This window comes from Macrotis lagotis, chromosome 2, assembly GCF_037893015.1.
Source record: "Macrotis lagotis isolate mMagLag1 chromosome 2, bilby.v1.9.chrom.fasta, whole genome shotgun sequence".
Classification (NCBI taxonomy): domain Eukaryota; kingdom Metazoa; phylum Chordata; class Mammalia; order Peramelemorphia; family Peramelidae; genus Macrotis; species Macrotis lagotis.
Window position 1 is genome coordinate 265,437,051 of NC_133659.1, and position 20,485 is coordinate 265,457,535.

A 20,485-nucleotide genomic window follows, 5' to 3' on the forward strand; every position below is an offset into this window, starting at 1 on the left:
TTTTCTGGTTCTGCTCATCTCACTCAGCATCAGTTCATGCAGATCCCTCCAGGCTTCCCTGAATCCCCATCCCCTCTGGTTTCTAATAGAACAATAGTGTTCGATGATATACATATACCGCATTTTGCTAAGCCATTCCCCAATTGAAGGACATTTACTTAATTTCCAATTCTTTGTCACCACAAACAGGGCTGCTTTGAATATTTTTGTACAAGTGATGTTTTTACCCTTTTTTTTCATCATCTCTTCAGAGTATTGACCCAGTAGTGGTATTGTTGGATCAAAAGATATGCTCATTTTTGTTGCCCTTTGGGTGTAGTTCCAAATTTATCTCCAGAAAGGTTGGATGAGGTCACAGCTCCACCAACAGTGTAATAGTGTCCCAGATTTCCCACAATAATGATCATTATCCTTTCTGGTCATATTGGCCAGTCTGAGAGGTGTGAGGTGGTACCTCAGAGAAGCTGTAGTTTGCATTTCTCTAATAATTAATGATTTAGAGCAATTTTTCATTTGACTATGGATTGCTTTGATCTTATCTATAAATTGCCTTTGCATATCCTTTGACCATTTGTCAATTGGGGAATGGCTTTTTTTTAAATATGACTCAGTTCTCTGTATATTTCAGAAATGAGTCCTTTGTCTGAATCATTAATTGTAAAGATTGTTTCCCAATTTACTACATTTCTTTTGATGTTGGTTACAGTGGTTTTATCTGTTCAAAAACTTTTAAATTTAATATAATCAAAATCATCTAGTTTGTTTTTGGTGATGTTCTCCATCTCAGAGAAACTTATTGCAAAGCTTTTTTTCCCTTAGTTATTTCCTTTCTAATTTTAACTTTATTGGTTTTGTTTGTGCAGAAACTTATAATCAAAATTGCCCATGTTATTTTCTGTGATCTTCTCTATCCTGTTTTATCATAAACTTTTTTTCCTTTTCATAGACCCAAAAGTAATTTCTTCCTTATTCCCCTAATTTGTTTTTAATCTTTCTCATTTATCCATTTGAAGTTTTCATTGATGTATGGATACTAAGACAAGACTGCTTTGAAGTTTGTTTTCAGTTTACTTTTGAAATGTAATAGTCTAGACCAGGCCTCAGATTGCCAAGGACCACATTTGGGAGATACATCAGAAAGATTAAGAAAATAAAGTTCCTCAAAAACAACCAATAAGCATTTCTGACAGTATGTGAAGTATTCTATACCCATATCCCACACCTCCCCAACTTCTGTAATTAAGGGAAATGAGTTAAATTTTCTCGTCATTAGAATTAAATAGCATTGCTTAATTTTATTTTTCCTTTTTTTTAACATTGATGTAGTTGTATATATGTAATTTTTTGGTTCTGTTTATTTCACTGTATAAATTTATATGTCTTCCTTTATTTCTCAGAATTCTTTTTTTTTTTTTTGCAAGGCAAATGGGGTGAAGTGAAGTGGCTTGCCCAAGGTCACACAGCTAGGTAATTATTAAGTGTCTGAGACCGGATTTGAACCCGGGTACTCCTGACTCCAGTGTTGGTGCTTTATCTACTGGGCCACCTAGCCACCTCCCAGAATTCTTAATACATATATATTTTCTTATAATGCAGTAATATATGCAAAATATATTCCTATTCATATTTATAATAGTAAAAATTAAGAATTCTAAGAAAAACATCTACATTACATTAATTTAATGTTTTAATTTGGATTAGCTTAAATATTAAATTTATTTAAATTTTTAAATAAAAAATATTTTTAAGGCAATTTAAAGGTCATATTTTGTGATGGTGGTTATATTAGTATACTATGGAAAAATATCTGTCAACTACTTATGATGTTCATGGATTTAATTTTTTAAAATTTATTTAAGGCAATGAGGTTAAGTGACTTGCCCAAGGTCATACAGCCAGGCAGTTATTCAGTGTCTGAGATCACATTTGAATTCAAGTCCTCCTGACACCAGGGTCAGTGCTCTATACACTACGTTGATTATTTTTTCAGGTTTATTTTATATCTTTCTAAATTGCTGAAGATATCAATTCTTATTTAATTCTGAGTGACTTGTTAGGGTTCTTTAAACCATTATGCTTTCAGAAAAAAGCAACTTTGTTTTCTTCTTTTTTATCTTTATTCTTATTTTGTACAAATGATTTTTTATATACATTACTAAACTATTGTTGTTTAAGAGTAAGCATAATGCCCCCTCCCCCCAAGAAAATATAGACCCACATAAGCGATAAAGTTAAGGGGAGAGGAAAAAATTAAAATAACAATAACAACAACAACAATAATAATAATAGATATAGTCAGGTAGCACAGTGGATGGAGCACCGGCCCTGGAGCCAGGAGCACCCGAGCCCAAATCCGGCCCCAGACACCCAACAATCACCCGGCTGTGTGACCCCATGCAAGCCACCCCAACCCCATTGCCCTACAAAAACCAAAAAAAAAAAAAAAGACCCAAAATCAAATAATAGTAATAATAATAATAGTAGGGGGCGGCTGGGTGGAAGACAGATCACTGGCCCTTGAGCCAGAGCACCCAGGTCCAAATCTGGCCTCAGACACCCAACAATCACCCAAGGTGTGTGGCCCCAGGCAAGCCACCTAGTCCCTTTTGCCCGGCAAGACCCCCCAGAAAATAATAATAATAATAATAATAATAATAATAATAATAATGCTTCAGTCTGTGTTCCAACACCACCAGCTCTGTCACGGGTGGATCACATTCTTTAGGATAAGTCCATCACAAAAGTTACTTCCATATTTTTCCACCACTGTCATTGCTGATCTCTCCATTCATACTTCTCTACTACTATGAACTATATTTTTTCTCTCCTTTCACTCTGACTCTGCTGTAGGGTATCTGAGTGGTGCAGCAGACAGATCCCTGGCCCTGGGTCCAAGAGGCCCTGAGCCCACATACCACCCCTTACCCAGCATCCACCCGGCCCTATGGTCCTGGACAGGCCATCCAATCCCAGCCCCTTGCAAGAAGTAAAAAAGAAAATGTGTTATATCTGACCACTCTTCCCCCATGGTCCATTCTCTCCTCCGTCATTCACATCCCCCCTTTCCCCCTGTCCTCCCCACTCTCCTCTTACTCCAGATGCCTATACCCCATTGAGTATATATGCTGTTTCCTCTCCTAGCCACTTCTGATGAGAGCGAAGATTCCCTCATTCCCCCCCTTCGCCTTCCCCCCTTCCATATCATTGAAATAGCTCATTGTAATAAAGAAAATCTTATTATATGAAATATCTTAGCCTATTCCTCCTCTCCTTTTTTCTTTCTCCCATTACATTTCCCTTTTATCTATTGACTCCATTTTTATACCGCAATATATCTTCAAATTCTTCAAATTCAGCTTTCTCCTGTGCTTCACCTATAAAAGCTCCTTCTACCTGCTCTATTAACTGAGAAGGTTCATATGAGTATTTATTATCAGTGTCATTTTTCTGTACAGGAATACATGCATTTCATCATCATTAAGTCCCTCATATTTTTCCCTTCTCCTCCCATCTCTATGCTTTACCTGAGTCCTGTATCTGAAGATCAAACCTTCAGCTCTGGCCATTCCAACAGGAACATTTGAAATTCTCCTGGTTCATTGAAAGTCCATCTTTTCCCTGGAAGAGGACGTTCAGTTTTGCTGGATGTTTTCTTCTTGACATACTTTATTTACATTTCTTTTTCTTGTTTTACTGCTATAGCAATGCTGGGGGTGAAGGTAGGAAGGATTATTAGGAAAGGTTCATGTAGAAGATGGTGCCTGAGAGCTATAGTTTAAAGAGAGGGACATTCTCTGAGACCTTTAGAGTTCAGTGCAATTTGGCAGAGAGATGGAAGATGGAGCAGTGGATAGGAAAAGTTCCAATGAATTAGGAAGATACATTCTTTAAAAAAAGATGGCCTTAGTAATTACAGACAACCAACTTAACATCAATAGCAGGAAAAAAAAAAAGAGTTCAATGAGAAAATAGCCAGCTGGAATCTGAATAGTAAACCATGCCAGATGAATTTAATTTCTTCTTGTCTTCCATAACCTACTGGTTCCCAATTTCAGAAAGGTTAGACTTAATGGCGTTACACATATCTTGGAGGAAGCAACATCAGTCTATTAGAGAACTTCTAGCTTATTTTTGTTTTTTGTTTTTTTTTTTTGCAAGGCAAATGGGGTTAAGTGGCTTGCCCAAGGCCACACAGCTAGGCGTGTCTGTCTGAGACCAGATTTGAACCCAGTTATTCCTGACTCCAGGGCCAGTGCTTTATCCATTGTGCCACCTAGCCACTCCTATTAGAGAACTTCTAAGAGTTGGAAGGGGTTAAAGGTATTATCTAATCCAACCCCCTTGTTTTATAAATAAAGATAACTGAAGTCCTGAAAATTGAAGTGATTTCCAGAATCACACAAAGATTAATTGGCAAAGTCCGACTTTAAAATTCAGAAATGATGTGGACATGCCACTTAATTTCTTTTTAACTTTTTTAAATTAAATTTTATTTTCATTTCTGAATTTTCTCCTTCCCCTTTATTTTTACTTTTGAATCATATCCCCTCCCACCCACAGATGAGGCAAGAAAAAGAAAACACATTACCAATATGAATAGCAATATATTATTAGGTGTGTCCAATAAAAAAGAGAAGATAATATTCATCAATATGTCATCTATGTTCTTTGCCTATCTTTCTGAATGAAGGTGGATAGGATTGTGAATCTTCTGAAACTGTGGTTGTTCACTGTGTGGATCAAAATTATTACATCTTTCAAAGGTGGTTATCTCTACAATATTGTTAATGGTTCTGCTCAATTTTAGTTTGTCTAAGTCTTCCTAAATTTTTCTAAAACCATCTGTATCATCTTGTCTTCTGTCACAGTAGCATAACATTACAATATAAAGTAGTATATATTCATATATTAAAACGTGCTTAACCATTCCTAGCTGATCAATACAACATGCTGGATACATAGTAGGTACTCAATAAAAGTTTATTGACTGACTGACTGAGGTAGACACACAGAGCAGATGGACCAGAGGGAATTAAAAAACCAGCTTCACAAATTAGGGTGAGGTTTAGAATGATTACTTACTGAACGAGGAAGGATATCGTGGTAAACTTTTGGGACAAAAACCTAGTAACATAAATAGCAGGGAAATATGACTAAAAGATCCTAAGAATTGTAGTTGAACAAAACAAAACTGAATGGTTTCACAAACTAGTGCCTACATAATTCCCTTGTGACAAATGTCCGACTTACTAATACTTTATCTACTAATATGTACATTCAAACATCCCATTACAGATTACCTTTTCCCAAGGATTCTTGGTTCTTCCCTCAGCTCTTAGATTGACAGGTTTAGCTGGTCACATGGGAGTAGACTACTATTCCAAATGTGGACCCTCTAGATGTCTAGGAAGCACATATAAGCAAACCATTAAAACTTTATTGGGGGGGGGCGGCTAGGTGGCATAGTGGATAAAGCACCTCAAATCCGATCTCAGAATCTTAATAATTACCTAGCTGTGTGGCCTTGGGCAAGCCACTTAACCCAGTTCGCCTTGCAAAAACCTAAAAAAAAACCCAAAAAACCCTTTTTTGGGGGGGTGGCTAGGTGGACCAGTAGTGGATAGAGCACTGGCCTTGGAGTCAGGAGTACCTGAGTTCAAATCTGACCTCAGACACTTCATAATTGCCTAGGGCAAATCACTCAACCCCACTGCCTTGCAAAAAACAAACAAACCAAAACTTTTTCAGGGTTCATTATATGAAAACCATATTATCTTTTTTTTATCAGAATAGTTCACAAAGCTGTACATATAGTACATCTCAATAAATAAATGGTGGTCAATTTGGATTGATCAGTAATAATATCAATATGTTCTGGCAGGATTCTTTGTACATATATAGTTTCAAAATAATGATCTGATTCTTTTTCATAACATTTTAAGTACAGTGAGAAAACTATGGAGTCTTTGTTTTGTTTCCCTTTCCAGGGCAGAAGAAAGGCGTTCTGGGCTGGATTTAATAAAAGGAACCTATTATCTGAAGGGTCATGGGAATGGTCTGATGGAACTCCAGTAAGTCTTTCCTAAAAGGAAAATAGGTGATTTAGGACATTAATTTGAAACAGGTGGTACTCAAGCCTCCTGGTATATAAGTGAACATCAGAGTAACTGTATATTGACCAGCCACAGCCAAACCTCCCATGACCCATATCCCTGTTTTGTGGGTTAGATTTAGGGAGCTCCAGGTCTGTGGTTTTTATATTGACTTTGAAAACTACAAATTAACACTAACTGTATTGTATTTTTATTTATCTTGTTAAACACTTCTCATTGCTTTTAATCTGGTTCTTAGGCAAATTTTGACTTCTGCTGTTGACTAATCTTAATGTATTTGTTGGTATTAGGGAGATCAGGGAACTTTATTTATCCCAGTAGGGCCTTCACCAGTCTTTGGAGCTACCTTTTGAAAATCTCAAGGAACATCAGAATTTGTAGTGAAATCATTAAATCATGTCTTCTATTAATGATCTCTTTGCAAGATTTGAAAAATAGAGCTGTTTCCTGGCCATTGACATCCATCTTCAGATATTTGAAGGACTGTCTTGCTTTGATTGACCATAGACAGCCTAGTAGTGGGTGGAAGATGAAGAGGCTTCCTGACAGACAAAGTTAAAAGTGAATCAGGCTACCTCAGGACACAGAGGTTGATTTCTTATTCACTTGGGTTGATTAAAGTAAGGCTTCTTGTTGAGAATGTTTCAGAGGAATTTTTTTTTTTTTAGGTTTTTGCAAGGTAAATGGGGTTAAGTGACTTGCTCGAGGCCACACAGCTAGGTAATTATTAAGTATCTGAGGTCGAATTTGAACTCAGGTACCCCTGACTCAAGGGCCAGTGCTGTATCCACTGCGCCACCTAGTCGCCCCCAGAGGAAATTCTTATTGAGAACCCAGTTGAATTGTGGTCTTTGAGATCTTTTCCAAGTCAAGATAGTCTTTTCTTTTCCCTCAAGGTATGAGCACACAATCTGTGAAAGCCTTCTTTCTTTGTTCAGAATCCCTAAAGCAGTTTCTCACTTGGTGTGTGTGGAGGGGATGAGGTAGATGCATTCTCTTTAATTTTCTCCCTGTGCTTTCTAGTGCTTACTTTATTTTGAAAAATTAAATGGGAATGATATGGTAGAGTGAAACGTACACTGAAGTAGAAGTGAGGAGACTGGGGTGGGCATACCTTTGCCCCTGTACACCCTTGCTTACTTCCTTTTTACCTTCATTTATAAAACTCCCTGTAAAGTAAGGTAACTGAACTGTTTTAGGAGCCATTCCAATTTTAGCATCCTATGATGCCCCAATAAAATATATTTGATTCTAAAACTTGTGATCTGGCACACTGGAAGCAACCTCAAGAGCTGGCTAAAAACATCCTTATTTTGCCAATAAGAAAACAAAGGCCCAGGAGTTTAAGTGACTTGTCCAAGGTCATACAAGAGTTAAGTATCCCAGTGGGATTTGATCCCAGTTCTTCAGATTCCAGAACCATTGAGTATTCTTTGCACCTTATGTTGCAGGCTCATATTTCTGTTGTTTAGAACTAGGAAAACTCTGGTTTGATTTCATGGTATACAACAATTTATTGTTTGTGGAATGAAAGTAAAAAAACAAAACAAAACAACTTTTAGTCAAGCTTCTCTGTTCTTAATTTATGCAAATACTGTGACTTTTCATGTTAGGGATACTTAAGGTTATTTAAAAGCAAAAACAAATTCTCAAATTACAGTGTAATATAAATAAGAATTTATGGTAGTTTCTCTCATTTTTTAGTTTGGACTATTATTAATTGTTAGAAATGCTATATATAAAATCCAAAATGAGTTAATGAACTAATCTTTTTTTTCATTGTTAAGGAACTATTTATTTTTGTAGTTATTATTAATTTGAATTTTTTTGAGACACTGAAATGACTTCCTTAGAAAATTCCCCTGTCTGCCCTTTTCTAATTTTGATTCTTCCTCTTTTCTACTATTGCACGTTTACTGCCTATTTGTATGCCTATAATACGAGGAACCTTTGATGTACCTAAATAAAAAAAGACATAGCGTTCCCACCATGATCTTGAGAAGTGAGAATCTAAAATTTGTTGAATAGCAGTACTATTATTTTTTTACTTTGGATCTTTATGTGAAAAACTTGTGATACACTCTTTAGTTTTCAGGAAGAATTTCAGGAATTAAAAAATTTTGGGTTTGGATAGCAGTTTTATTTTGCAGATGGTGAAACACTCATATGATAGTTTAATTGAGTTGGCCAAAGTCATAAATGACCTTGTATATGACATATTTGACAAGGTAGTATTCTTCCATGTATCTCTGTTTATTCCATTATTTGTATTCAATATTGAATTGTTTTAGTAGGAAAATGTATTGCCCTCTCAGGTTATTGTTGATTCAAAAAATGAGAAATCTTGGTTTTTATTTTTTTTATCCTTTGTATTTAAATACTAAGCCATTGTCTGTTCCTATATTTGTTTAATCTTTAGTATTTTATCCAGGTAAAAATGTATTTATCTTAATGCTAACTACCTGCTTCTTTTTTTTAGGGTATTATATAATGAAGCATTTACTATGGCTAATGACCCCTTGGAAGGTTTCCATGAAGTAAACCTAGCTTCCCCTACATCACCAGATCTTCTTAGTGTCTACGAGCCAGCAACTCAGGAGCAAACTACCTCACCAAGTGTTATCTACCGACCATATCCTCTGTGTTCACCACCTGTTCAGCCTAACAACTTAAATGTGTCTGACCTTCCTACACAACCTGTTTATTCATCTCCCAGACATTTGAATTGTGGAGAAATATCAGGCATTAGGTAGGTCGATAAAAATACTTTTTTATTTTAGGATAAAATATAGGCACAGTCTTGAAGTATTCATTTTTGAGTTGCATTATCTAAAGCAGTAGTGTCAAACAAATGGAATATTGGGGCACATATTGATTAAGAAAAACAAAAATTAATATCTGTTTTTACTATCACATTTTAATCTGGTTCTGCAGCAAACTTTGATGCAGTTCTAAAGAATAGAGAATTCTGTTTGTAATTTTACAAAAATACTAGCCAAATTCTAGTGATTCTGTGTTTTATATGCTCAAAAGGTGAAATCCTGATACTTTTGTGTATTAAATCATATATTTTTCCTTTGCAGTATCCATATTGCAGACTCAGTCCCTTGTTCTGCTGCTGGAGTCTCAGCTGGTTTAGCTAAACCACTGTCCAAAAAGGACAGCAACAATGCCGAGAGAGAGTTTTTACAGGATGCTACTATTACAGAGATTTCTGATGGCAATGATGACTTTTTTGGATTGAGTACTGATAGTCTGTCTCGTTTACGGAGCCCATCTGTTCTAGAAGTAAGGGAAAAGGGTTATGAAAGATTAAAAGAAGAACTTGCAAAAGCTCAGAGGGTAAGGAAAAAATAATTTTTTCCCCCCTTAGATACAACACTCAATTATTTATGTTGATGAATGTGGAACAATGTGGTAGATTTTTTTCATAGAGATCAATATTGTCTTTTACTTATCCATTATCTTTTACTTGGTGGTGTTGTTTGTGAGGCCCTCAAACCAGCTTTATCTGTCAGAACTGAATGTTACAGAAAGATTGATTGATTGAATAAATAAATATTCATGTGCTGTGAGCTTAGTCGATCAGAGAATTGTAGGAATCATTTAGTTTCTTAGATCTGCAGTATTTTTTAAAGTTATAACATTTTCCTTGTTCAGAATATTTTGATTTTTTTTTAGAATTTGACCACAGCAACTTTTCCTTAATAATCTACTTCCATTTACTTTTACTTTTTAAGATTCTTCTGTGTTATAAGAAAACACTTTGTTCTTTAATTGCTATCCATATTTTATAATTATGTGAGATTTCTATAAATTGTCACCCTAGTTTTCATTCATGATCAGATTTAATATGCTATTAAATTTTGTCCATTTTGCATTTTCTCCATTTAGTAGTTTCTTTCCTCATTGGACATTAATTTCTTTTACTTTGATTTTAGCTTTTTTCCCTATATTTCTTTCAGATATCTATGAGATAGTTTTTATTGATATTTTGTAAATGGTAGAAAGATCATTGGACTGCGAATCCAAACATCTGACTTCTACTCCTGACTTTGTTGCTAAGGATTTGTTTGAACTTAGGAGAGAAGTCATTGAAACTCTGAACCTTTGACTATTCTAAAACTCTCAAATCATGGATTAATTTTGATCTCTGTCAGGAAAAGGAAGGTCCTGTGCTGGTTAAATTAAATCAACCCATCATTTAGGTCCATCTACCCACTTTTATTGGGGACAATACAATGATGAGATTACTAGTCACAACCCTACTATATATCTAACATTAATGTTCCTGTCCATAGCATTTCTAATTTTTATCAGTAGTTTTTCCTAAATTGATTTTTTTAAGTATGGGGATGGAGGGAATATTTTTTAAAATTATAGAATCACAGCATCCTAAGTTTGAGAGATAATCGAGTCCAACCTGTTATCTGATTGGGAAAACAAATCTCTATATGTGTTTTTTCCTCTGGATCTAAACATACTAATTTTTTATTGTTTTTTGAATTTTACAATTTTTCCTCCAATCTTGCTCCCCCCCCACAGAAGGCAGTCTGATAGTCTTCACATTGTTTCCTTGCCATACATTGATCAAAATTGAATGTGTTGAGAGAGAAATCATATCCTTTAGGAAAAAATAAAATATAAGAGATAGCAAAATTTCATAATAAGATACCCCTTTTTAAAAATTAAAGGTAGTAGTCTTTGGTCTTTGTTTAAACTCCACAATTCTTTCTTTGAATACAGATACCCTAAAATTGTCCCTTGATTGTTGCACTGATGGAATGAGCAAGTCCATTAAGATTGATCATCAACCCCATGTTGCTGTTAGGATGTACAGTGTTATGGTTCTGTTCATCTTGCTCAGCATCAGTTCATGCAAATCCCTCCAGGCTTCTGAATTCCTGAATTCCCTCCTGGTTACTAATAGAATAACAGTGTTCTGTGACATCCATAGACCACAATTTGTTCAGCCATTCTCCAATTGATGGGCATTCACTCAATTTCTAATTCTTTGCCACTGCAAACAGGGCTGGTAATTAATATTTTTGTACAAGTGATAAACATACTAATTTTTAATAATAACATTTGTGTTAATACTTTCTAAAGTTTATGCTTTACTTATTTGAGCCTCACAACAATGCTGTGAGGTAAGAATTCTTATTCTCAAATAAAATTTAAAGAAAAAAGTTTATTATTCCAATTTTACCAACAAGGAAACTGAATCTTTGAGATTAACTGTCTTGCCCCAGTCATTCACCTGAGTGTCAGGTAGGATTTGACTCTTGGTCTTCCAGCCTCCAAGCCCAGGACTCTCCTTTGCCATTCTGTTTTCCTTCAACTTTTCACCCTCCTGATGAGGGTGACATTCAAATTTCACAGTCTTCTACCTAAAAGGTGACTTAAGTCAGAGAGCATATGAGTCCAGATATCTCTGGTCAGAGCAAAACTTAATCGAATTTATACAACCCTTATTTTGCTCATTTTTTTTTTGATGAGGGACAAGATATTAGAATTTTTGGCCTATTGCCATGACATTGTGGAATAATACCGAGTTTGTAGTCTTCTAAATCCCGCAGATCTATTAGCACCTCTCCTTACGTGGTTGATTTTTAACTTAGCTATAGGACTTAATTTACAATGGTCCTAATTGCAGTTCATCTCCTTAGATTTGGCCTGTCATTATAGGTCATCAGGATGATTTTAGATCTTGCCTCTGTAATTCACCTGATAATTATCTTCCACTCCCACTTTTGTGTCATCTGCATGTTTGATAAACATGTGCCTCCATCTAAGAACTGTCTTGACTCGTGACCTCCTACTTGTTTGGCATGAATCTATTTATTAATCACTACTTTTTGGATGTGATCATTCAAGCAGTTATGATTCTAATTAACTTTAACATCAACTAGCCCCATCTGTCCATCTTATCTACAAAGCTTTGCTGAATTAGAGATTTGACATATCAGTGGCATGCCCTTGATCTAACAATGTATTGGGAAAAAAAGGTTTGTTTGATAAAATCTATTAATGATGAATTCTTGGTCAACTCACTGTTTTTGTTCTGTCTTCCCAGTCTATATGTTATTCTCTTTGACCAAGAAAGTGGAAGCAAAAAAAAAAACAGTTGAGTAACCATGTTCTCCCTCTCCAACATGTTAGCATTGTCCCATTCACCTAAACTGCTACTTTATTGTCTTCTGTGATCTTTGCCTGCTTTTTCCCACCTCCCTCATAACCTTTTCCAATAACCTAAACTCTTTGGGTTGTCTTTAATAGCTTTGGATCATTCTGAATATAACCCATTCTCACACTGTTCTCAGAGAACCATGCTGCTCTTTGATGTTTATTGTTAGTTATCTGCTATGCTATCCAAAAGTCTTTCATTCTTATGTTGAAATGATGTCCTACACAGTCTTAATTAGCTTGTTAAAACATGAAAACATCACTCATGCTCTCAAAATCTTTTTTTTTCTTGTTCTGGCTCATTGATCCATCGATAACAACTGAGGACTGCACAAGTGAAAATAAAATAATGCAAATTATTTTTATTTTCCCCCTTCTATGACATGGAAATATATTTATATCACTATTTTAAAACATTGAGAATAAAAATTATAAATTTTTCAGCTAGTAATTAAAAACTGAGATATACTTTTATGACCTAATGACCAGGTGAGGTAGAAAGAAATATTTATCAAATATTTATTGAATGCTTGCTGTGTATAAATCACTGTGTTACATCAGTGTGAGTTGTAGAATGGATAAAAATAAGCAAAGGACATTGTTTTTGTCCTGCTTAATATAACTAATGCTTTAGAAGAACAAAGGAAAAAGAGAGAACAGGAAATAGGAGAGGAGAAGAAAAAGGGAGCTGCTGGGATGAGAGAAAAAAAAAACTTTGGAAATAGCACAAAAAAAGGGAGTGATGTTGAAAGGAATAGATCATACCCAGAAAGATATGTAGTAAGAGGCCAAACATTTCCTCCATCCTAAATTTGAGATGAAAATGAACATAGATATTTTTCTTATTAAAATTTTCCCCTACTCTGTAACCTCCAAGCTCCTTTTTTGTTTAGCCTCCTCTATCCTGTCATAAGTTCCATTTCCATTCTTCTCTCCAGCTTCCTTTCTTTTCCAATTGACCTTCTTAAACCTCTTTGCACTATCTAATTAGAATCTTCTTTCTGAAATTTTTCTTTTTAAAGGATTTAGCACTGAAAAAGACTATGATCACTTAGTCTTGCCATTCATTTAAAAATATCAGGTTTAATGATTGTGCAAAGTCACATAGTACAAATATCAGGAGAATTTGAACCCAAGTTTTCTGAGTTTTCTTCTTCTTCATTGACCTTACTGTGAACCACACAGGCTCCATATGAATTGTACTCATGTCTGAGACTTACTAGGTAATACTACTTTTGTTTCCCTTCAAGGAAGGGACAGCTAATGAAAACAGATGAAGTTGAAGATCTAATATGACCTAGGGGTTAGAGATTTCCTACATTTTTATGAATTGGGGGACTTAAAATTATTATTCATTTATGTGAATAACTATTTTAAATTAACTGTCTCTATCAAAATATGACCAATTTCTGTTAAGAGGTAGCCTTTCACCTTACCATAGTAAACCTCTGCCCATGTTCAGATGATCCCATCCTGTCCCATCTATTCTAGCTTATTGCCCTCTCCAACATCCCAACTTGTTCTTTTATTGTCAAATCTTTTCTCGTGTGCTGATTGCCTCCCTGTTGCCTGTAAACAGACCCATGTTTCCCTCATCCTCAAAAATCACTCACTTGATTTGGCTATTACCCATGACTCTTGTCCCATATCTCTTTTTTTGTGGCTAAACTCCTTGAGAAGGCTATTTTTAATAGATGCCTCCACTTTTCTTCTCAACCCTTTTTGACTCTACATTCTGACTTCTGACCTTACTCTCCAACTAAATTACTCTCTCCAGAGTTACCAATGATCAAATGATATTTTATTCAGCCCCGTACCCTTCTTGACACGTGTGCAGCCTTTGTCACTGTCCATCACCCTTATATTGGCACTGTATAGGTGAAGAGTAGGGACAAGGAAAAGACCCTAGGCCCCCTGGACACAATGTGTGATGTGGTTTCTAATTGAGCCCAAAGCAGAAGGGGTGGGGGTGGGAAGAATGACATCTCCTCCCCTGACCCTTGACTCCAAGGGATCAGTGTTGCCACACAAATACCCTTCTCCCCTCAGTGATGCCAGGCTCTTAATTCCTGTGAAAACAACTTTCAGGTACTTTGAGAAACTCTATAGTCCTTAGGCTTTTCCTTTGAGAAAGGAGGCTTGATTCCCCCCCCCCCCCCCTTCCTTGTTGTTTTGGTTTGGGGAAAGTAAGTACAAGACAGGTAGTTAATCTATCAGAACTTTATAAAATGTTTATTTGTTAGATTGAAACAAGATATATTTGAAAGAATCAAAAAATGATTATTTCTTGAATGTTTATGAATTATGCCACCTCACTGGGAAAGACATTCAAAAAATATAATGCTGAACTTGCCTAAGTCAGTGGCGAATTTTGCCAGACACTCTCCAGTAGGTTTTTTGAGAAGTATTAGCTATTATCCTGTGGCCAGAGTATTAGGGTTGGGCTCTCTGGAGACAGTAGTATTAAATGGCTCTCCTCTTCAAAAGCTATTCCAAGAACCTGAAGGAAGCAGTGTACAACTTCCCCTGAGTTCACAAGCTGCTAAAATGAGGGTGCTGGACCAGCTTCAGAGCCTTTGCTGTAATGATTTTCAGCAGCAATAAGTAAAGTTAGTGACGGGATAGGTTTGGGGCAAAGGAGATTAGATAAATATAAATTCTTTTGGGACACACTGAGTTTGGTATACCTAAGGGATATTCAGGGGGAGGTGTCCAGTTAGCTGTTAGTTAGAAGTGAATTTGGAAGAGAAATTAGGGTTCTCTCCATATAGAGTGTAGTCATCTACATTTTTACTTGGCTGTTTACTTGTAAAGATCATGCCTGTTAAAGAACATGAGTATTAGGGTAGAGAATAGACCTTTTACTTTTTATGCTAGTTAGAATCTCTGGTAGGTACAAGAGTGACATTGAGCATAACACTATAACTTTTGAAAAACAAATCATTGGAAGAAATGTGAAGCACAAATCTTGAGACTTTAGGGTAAATTGACCTTTTTTTAAAAAAAACTATCAGTGGAGATGTTAGGGACTGTGTTGGTTTTGTGCTATAAAAGATATTCATTTATATTGAATGATATCCAGAGGAGAGGGTAAAGTAAAAGCTATCTTCCAGTTGTTCATGTGGCATTAAAAATTGGTGGGGGGAAGGTTTCAAAAGGAGATTATTCTCTTATTTTCTGATATTTAATTCCTTCAATGCTATTTTAACCCACATGAAATTTATTTAGAAGTCATTGATATTATTCAATAGACAACCTTGATTAATTTTTTTGTTAAAGGGACATTTTGGTACAATGGCAAAAAGTTCTGGCTCTGGAATCAGGAGAGTAGCTTCATATCCTGTGCCTAACACTACCAGGGAGTCTCTCCTCAACCTGTTGGTTCAGAAGAGTATTTGAGGAGAAACAGGTCTTTACTTACAATGCATTTTGAACATGAAAAAAGAAATTATGATCTTCTGCTTGTTCAGAGTAGTGAGACATTTTGTCATATCTCTCTTCTTTGGATACCAGCTTTCTCTGTATAATTTACGAAGTTAGGTTTCAGGTATTTTGGTGGTATTCTTTCCATTTACATTGTTGTAATAATCATTGTACATGTATATTGTTTTTCTGGCATTGCTTACTTTGCATAAATTCATGCTTTTTATTTATCAAATTCATTGTTTCTTGTGATACAGTAATATTGCATATCATTCATGTATCACAATTTATTTAGCCTTTCCACAATGGATGAAAACCTCCTTTGTAGTTCTTTACTATCAAAAAAAGACTTTACTACCATACAGAGTAGTATTTTGTCCTTCTTATGACTAGTGTGACTTTGATAAATATATTTGTATAAATATTTTCATGTATATTGATATTTTAGTCACTTTACTTGCATAATTTCAAGTTGCTTTTTTTTTGAATGGTTGTGCCCATTTATGGTTCTATCAACAATGTATTAGTGTTCCTTTCAAAGCCCCTTTAACACTGACTGATATTCATGATATTTGTTATATGACACTGGTATATAACCGTACATTTAAAGATTTCTATTGAGATATTCCCTTTTTTTTAAGGAGGATACAAAGTACCTATTACTAGGGATATTTAAAAAGAAAGATAAATGAAGAGTGGCTCTCTTTGAAGTCATCCTTACTTTGATAGATAAGTCAAGGATATTCTTTTTTTTTAAGGGTATTCTTAGTAAGATATTTTTGACCTTGAATATTTTCTACTAAGTAGGCACTGAGTTCTCAGCAGTGACCAGAGTGTCCTGGTTGAGAAATGGTGTATTTTGGTGAACTCTGTGAACCCCTAGAGATGGGCAGTGTCTGCAGTCATAACAATCACAAAGTTACCATATGTGCCCTCTGATCCTTTATGACATTTCTCCCCATTTGTTATTGTTCAGTCATTCAGTGTGGTGGACTCTTCATGACCTGCTGTTCATGTAGTTTTCTTGGCAAGGATGCTGGAATGACTTGCCATTTCCTTCTTTAGTGGAATAAGGCAAATAGAGGTTAAGTGGCTTGCCTAGGGTCACACAGCTATGAAGTATCTGAGACCGAATTTGAACTTGGATCTTCCTGATGCCAGACCCAGCACTCTATCCACTGAGCCATCTAGCTGCCTCTCTTTCTCTCCCCCGACCCCCAATATCGTCCCACAGATCTTCTATCGAGGCTCTGCCCAAGACAGCAGAGGGCCTTCCATAGTTCTTTTACTATTTTGCAGATGCCAGTGCAACACAAAGGCTGTATGCTCAACACTCAGTATTAGAGCTTGCACCATTATTGAGTATCACAGCTGAAAGACCTTTGTTCAAATTCTTGCTTTGTATTTCTAATGACTTGTGTGTTTTTGATCACGTAACCTTGCATCTTTATCATTTACAAAATGATGGAGTCAAATTAGATGACAGTTGAGGTCTCTGCCAATTTTAAATCTATGTTTCTCTGACCATGGGAAATTTGCCTTCAGTCATTAGCTCTGCTCCCTGCTGCTCTTGTGACACATACCTTTCTTTAGACCTTTTGGATTATTTGCAATTTTGAAGACTTAGGCATTCTCTTGTTCACAACCAGAGTATCCTGGATTAGAGGTGGCATCCAGAGAGATTGAATGTCTTGTCCAAAGAGGGGCCAGCATCTGAGCCCAGCTTCTTCCAACTGCATTGGCCATTTACTTATTGATACCTCTGAAGCCTAATTGGAGTGTATGAGTAGCTTGTGCTGAAGCCAAACTGTGTGAAAGTAGCTTCTTCAGGGGACCTAATGGAGTCTTCTCTTCCTTTTTATGTCTAATTCCTTTGGATGACCTATTGGTTAACTCTGTCTAAGATGCACAGATTGCTTCACTAATTCCACAGCAGTTGTTTTGACACTTTTCTTTCACAGAACAGTGCTCTTTGTTGTGAGAAAACACAGTGCACAGGCTTTTAAATTTGGTAGAGTTAGGAGACTTGAGTTTGAAAAGTTTTTTGAGGGGGTTAAGTGACTTGCCCAAAGTCACACAGCTAGATAATTATTGTGTTTGAGGCTGGATTTGAACTCAGGTCCTCCTGAATCCAGGGCCAGTGCTCTATCCACTGCATCACGTGACTGTCCCCACAAAGTTTTAATTCAATAAACTTATCTTTTTTTATTGCATTTTTTTTTATTAATTCACAGTCTGGTTAAACAAAATTATTTACAAATTTTCTTTTTTATATGTAATATTTTTAAGATTTGGTAGTTCACAGCTCATCTAAAGAAACTTGCTGTGAGAACCATTCTTCCTGAGGCTTTGTGTCCAGCTACTTACATTTGAACGATGAATTCCCATGTTTCTCCTGTGTAGATCTGAGTGGGCTCAGCTCTTGAACATCTGCTGGATTTTATTGGAAGAGAAGTTTTTCTTTAACTGTTCACATGTTCAGTGCTGTTAGAAGGATGTCTATAGGATTTAGGGAAAGAACTTAGCCATCAAACAAGAATCTTTGTTTTGAACTTTACATAGAATGTCAGCTGAGTACTAGCAGGGCCTTAATGAATATGAACATATTTCCCCTTTTAATACTTACTTAATGATGCTGATCAGCAGATGATTGAACAGAGTCATTTTAGTTGTTACATTTGGCAATCATCTTATGTGATTTTAATGTACATGGAGGGAATATCTTTTCTGATGAGCCTTTAAGACTCCATTTTGCCCTTGAGGTAATTCAATACACATAGTGGGATCTTAGATTCACTATTGTTCTTATTCACTTATGTGATAATAATGATATGAAAAATAGACTTTAAAATGCTTATCTGTTATATTCTCATTACTCCAGAGATAGTTCATTCTCATGATTGCTATTGTTACTTTAAATCAATGGTTTTGTTCTGTTTTTTGTTTGGGACCCCTTCATGCCTTTTAAAATTATGTTGTCCTCACCATGAATTTTTTTATATGTGCATTTGGTTAGTTCTTACCCCTTTTCTTGGCATAATCTTCTGTGCTATGATCCTATTCTCCCCCCCCCCCCACCGATAAACAGATTTTATTTACTGCTCTATTTGCCTCCAATTTTTTTTAATTTAACTTTTTTTCCCAATGCATGTAAAGATATCTATCATTATTCATTTTTTTGTGAGATTTTGACTTCCACATATACTCCCTCCCTCCTTTCCTATCCCCTTTCCAAAATGGCAAGTAATCTGATATAGGTTATACATGTATAACTGTGTTATTTCCGTATTAGTAAGGTTGTGAAAGAAAAAATGAAAATAGTATGCATTGGTCTGCACTCAGACTCCATAGTTCTTTCTCTGGATGTAGATGGCATTCTCCATCACAACATTTTTGGAATTGATTGATCACTGCATTGTTGAGAAGAGCCAAGTCTGTCATAGATCATTAGGAAATGTTGCTGATACTGTTACTGTTACAGTGTTCTGGTTCTGTTCACTTCATTCACCATCAGGTCTTTCCAGGTTTTCTGAAATCTGCCTGCACATCATTTCTTAGAGAATAATAGTACTTCATCATATCCATATCCCATAACTTGTTCATTCATTCACCAATTTATGGGCATCCCTCAATTTCCAGTTCTTTGACATCACTAAAAGAAATGCTATAAATATTTTTGTACATGTGGGGAAACCTTTTGTATGATCTCTTTGGGCTAGAGAACTAATAGTGGTATCGCTGGATTGAAGAGTATGTAGAGTTTTATAGTCCTATGGGTGTAGTTCCACATTGCTTTCTAGAATGACTGGATGAGTCACAATATCACCAACAATGAATTTGTGTCCCAGTTTTCCCACATCTCCAACACTGATCATTTTCCTTTCTGTCATCTTAGTCAATCTGAAAGGTGTGAGGTGATACTTCAGAGTTGTTTTAATTTGCATTTCTCTAATCTGTAGTGATTTAGTATGAAGGTTCTGCTCTTATTGTTCATAAGAATAGGGAGAATACCCTTGAGCAAGTCTATTTAACATTGAATTTCCTTTACCATTACATTCATTGAGAATAAGTGGTTTAGTTGTACCTCATGCCAGCCATGTAGTTTGTTTAATCTTTTTTCCATACAGTGGTGCTTTTAAGACCCTTGGGTTAAAAATTGTTAGTCAGTGCTCTACCTCTACACTCTCTGATATTAGCATCTTCTGATTCTATCCCTGCAAACATTCCTGGAGGCTGAGCCTTTTTTTTTTTTTTTTTTTGCTTTTTGGTGAGTTTTGCTATTCTCTACTTTTCCCTTTTCCTTCTTCCCATATTATTACCCAGGGATCAGCCAGATTCAAGCAGCAAATCTGCTATGAATTCAATTTAGTCTTTGGACAAATGTCATGGAATCTGCTTACCAGTCTTTTCAGCTTTAGGAACTTGTGCTCTGATATTAGAACCTTTGAGAAGCTTCAGTAAAATCTACCTCCACATTGTGAGGAGGTGCAGCAGATATCTTCAGCAGAGAAAGTAAGGGGAAATGTCAGAATTTTATAAGATTATCTTAAGTTCAATTTCATTTGTAAGCCTACTAAACTCTCATATTTTTCATAGGAACTGAAACTTAAAGATGAAGAATGTGAGAGACTTTCAAAAGTACGAGATCAACTGGGACAAGAATTAGAAGAACTCACAGCTAGTCTGTTTGAGGTTAGCCACTTTTTAGTTACTCTGTAAAAGAATATGCATATTCTTTTGGTTGTGATGTATTTTTTTTTGGT

The 20,485-nt window shown here is 35.8% G+C and overlaps 1 protein-coding gene across 3 annotated transcripts in view; it reads left to right on the forward strand.

The window, feature by feature from the left end:
* The window catches only part of RAB3IP (RAB3A interacting protein), a 52,837-nt gene that overhangs the window by 15,199 nt on the left and 17,153 nt on the right, over positions 1–20,485 (forward strand). For 2 of the 3 annotated variants that reach the window (XM_074226125.1, XR_012476154.1), the window contains 4 exons: positions 5,988–6,071; positions 8,593–8,862; positions 9,197–9,455; positions 20,319–20,414. In XM_074226125.1, the coding sequence (XP_074082226.1) occupies positions 6,061–6,071; positions 8,593–8,862; positions 9,197–9,455; positions 20,319–20,414 (636 nt within the window). In that variant the 5' untranslated portion in view covers positions 5,988–6,060. Of the gene's footprint in view, positions 1–5,987; positions 6,072–8,592; positions 8,863–9,196; positions 9,456–20,318; positions 20,415–20,485 lie in introns of those variants that run through there. The other variant, XM_074226126.1, reaches the window with a different exon arrangement.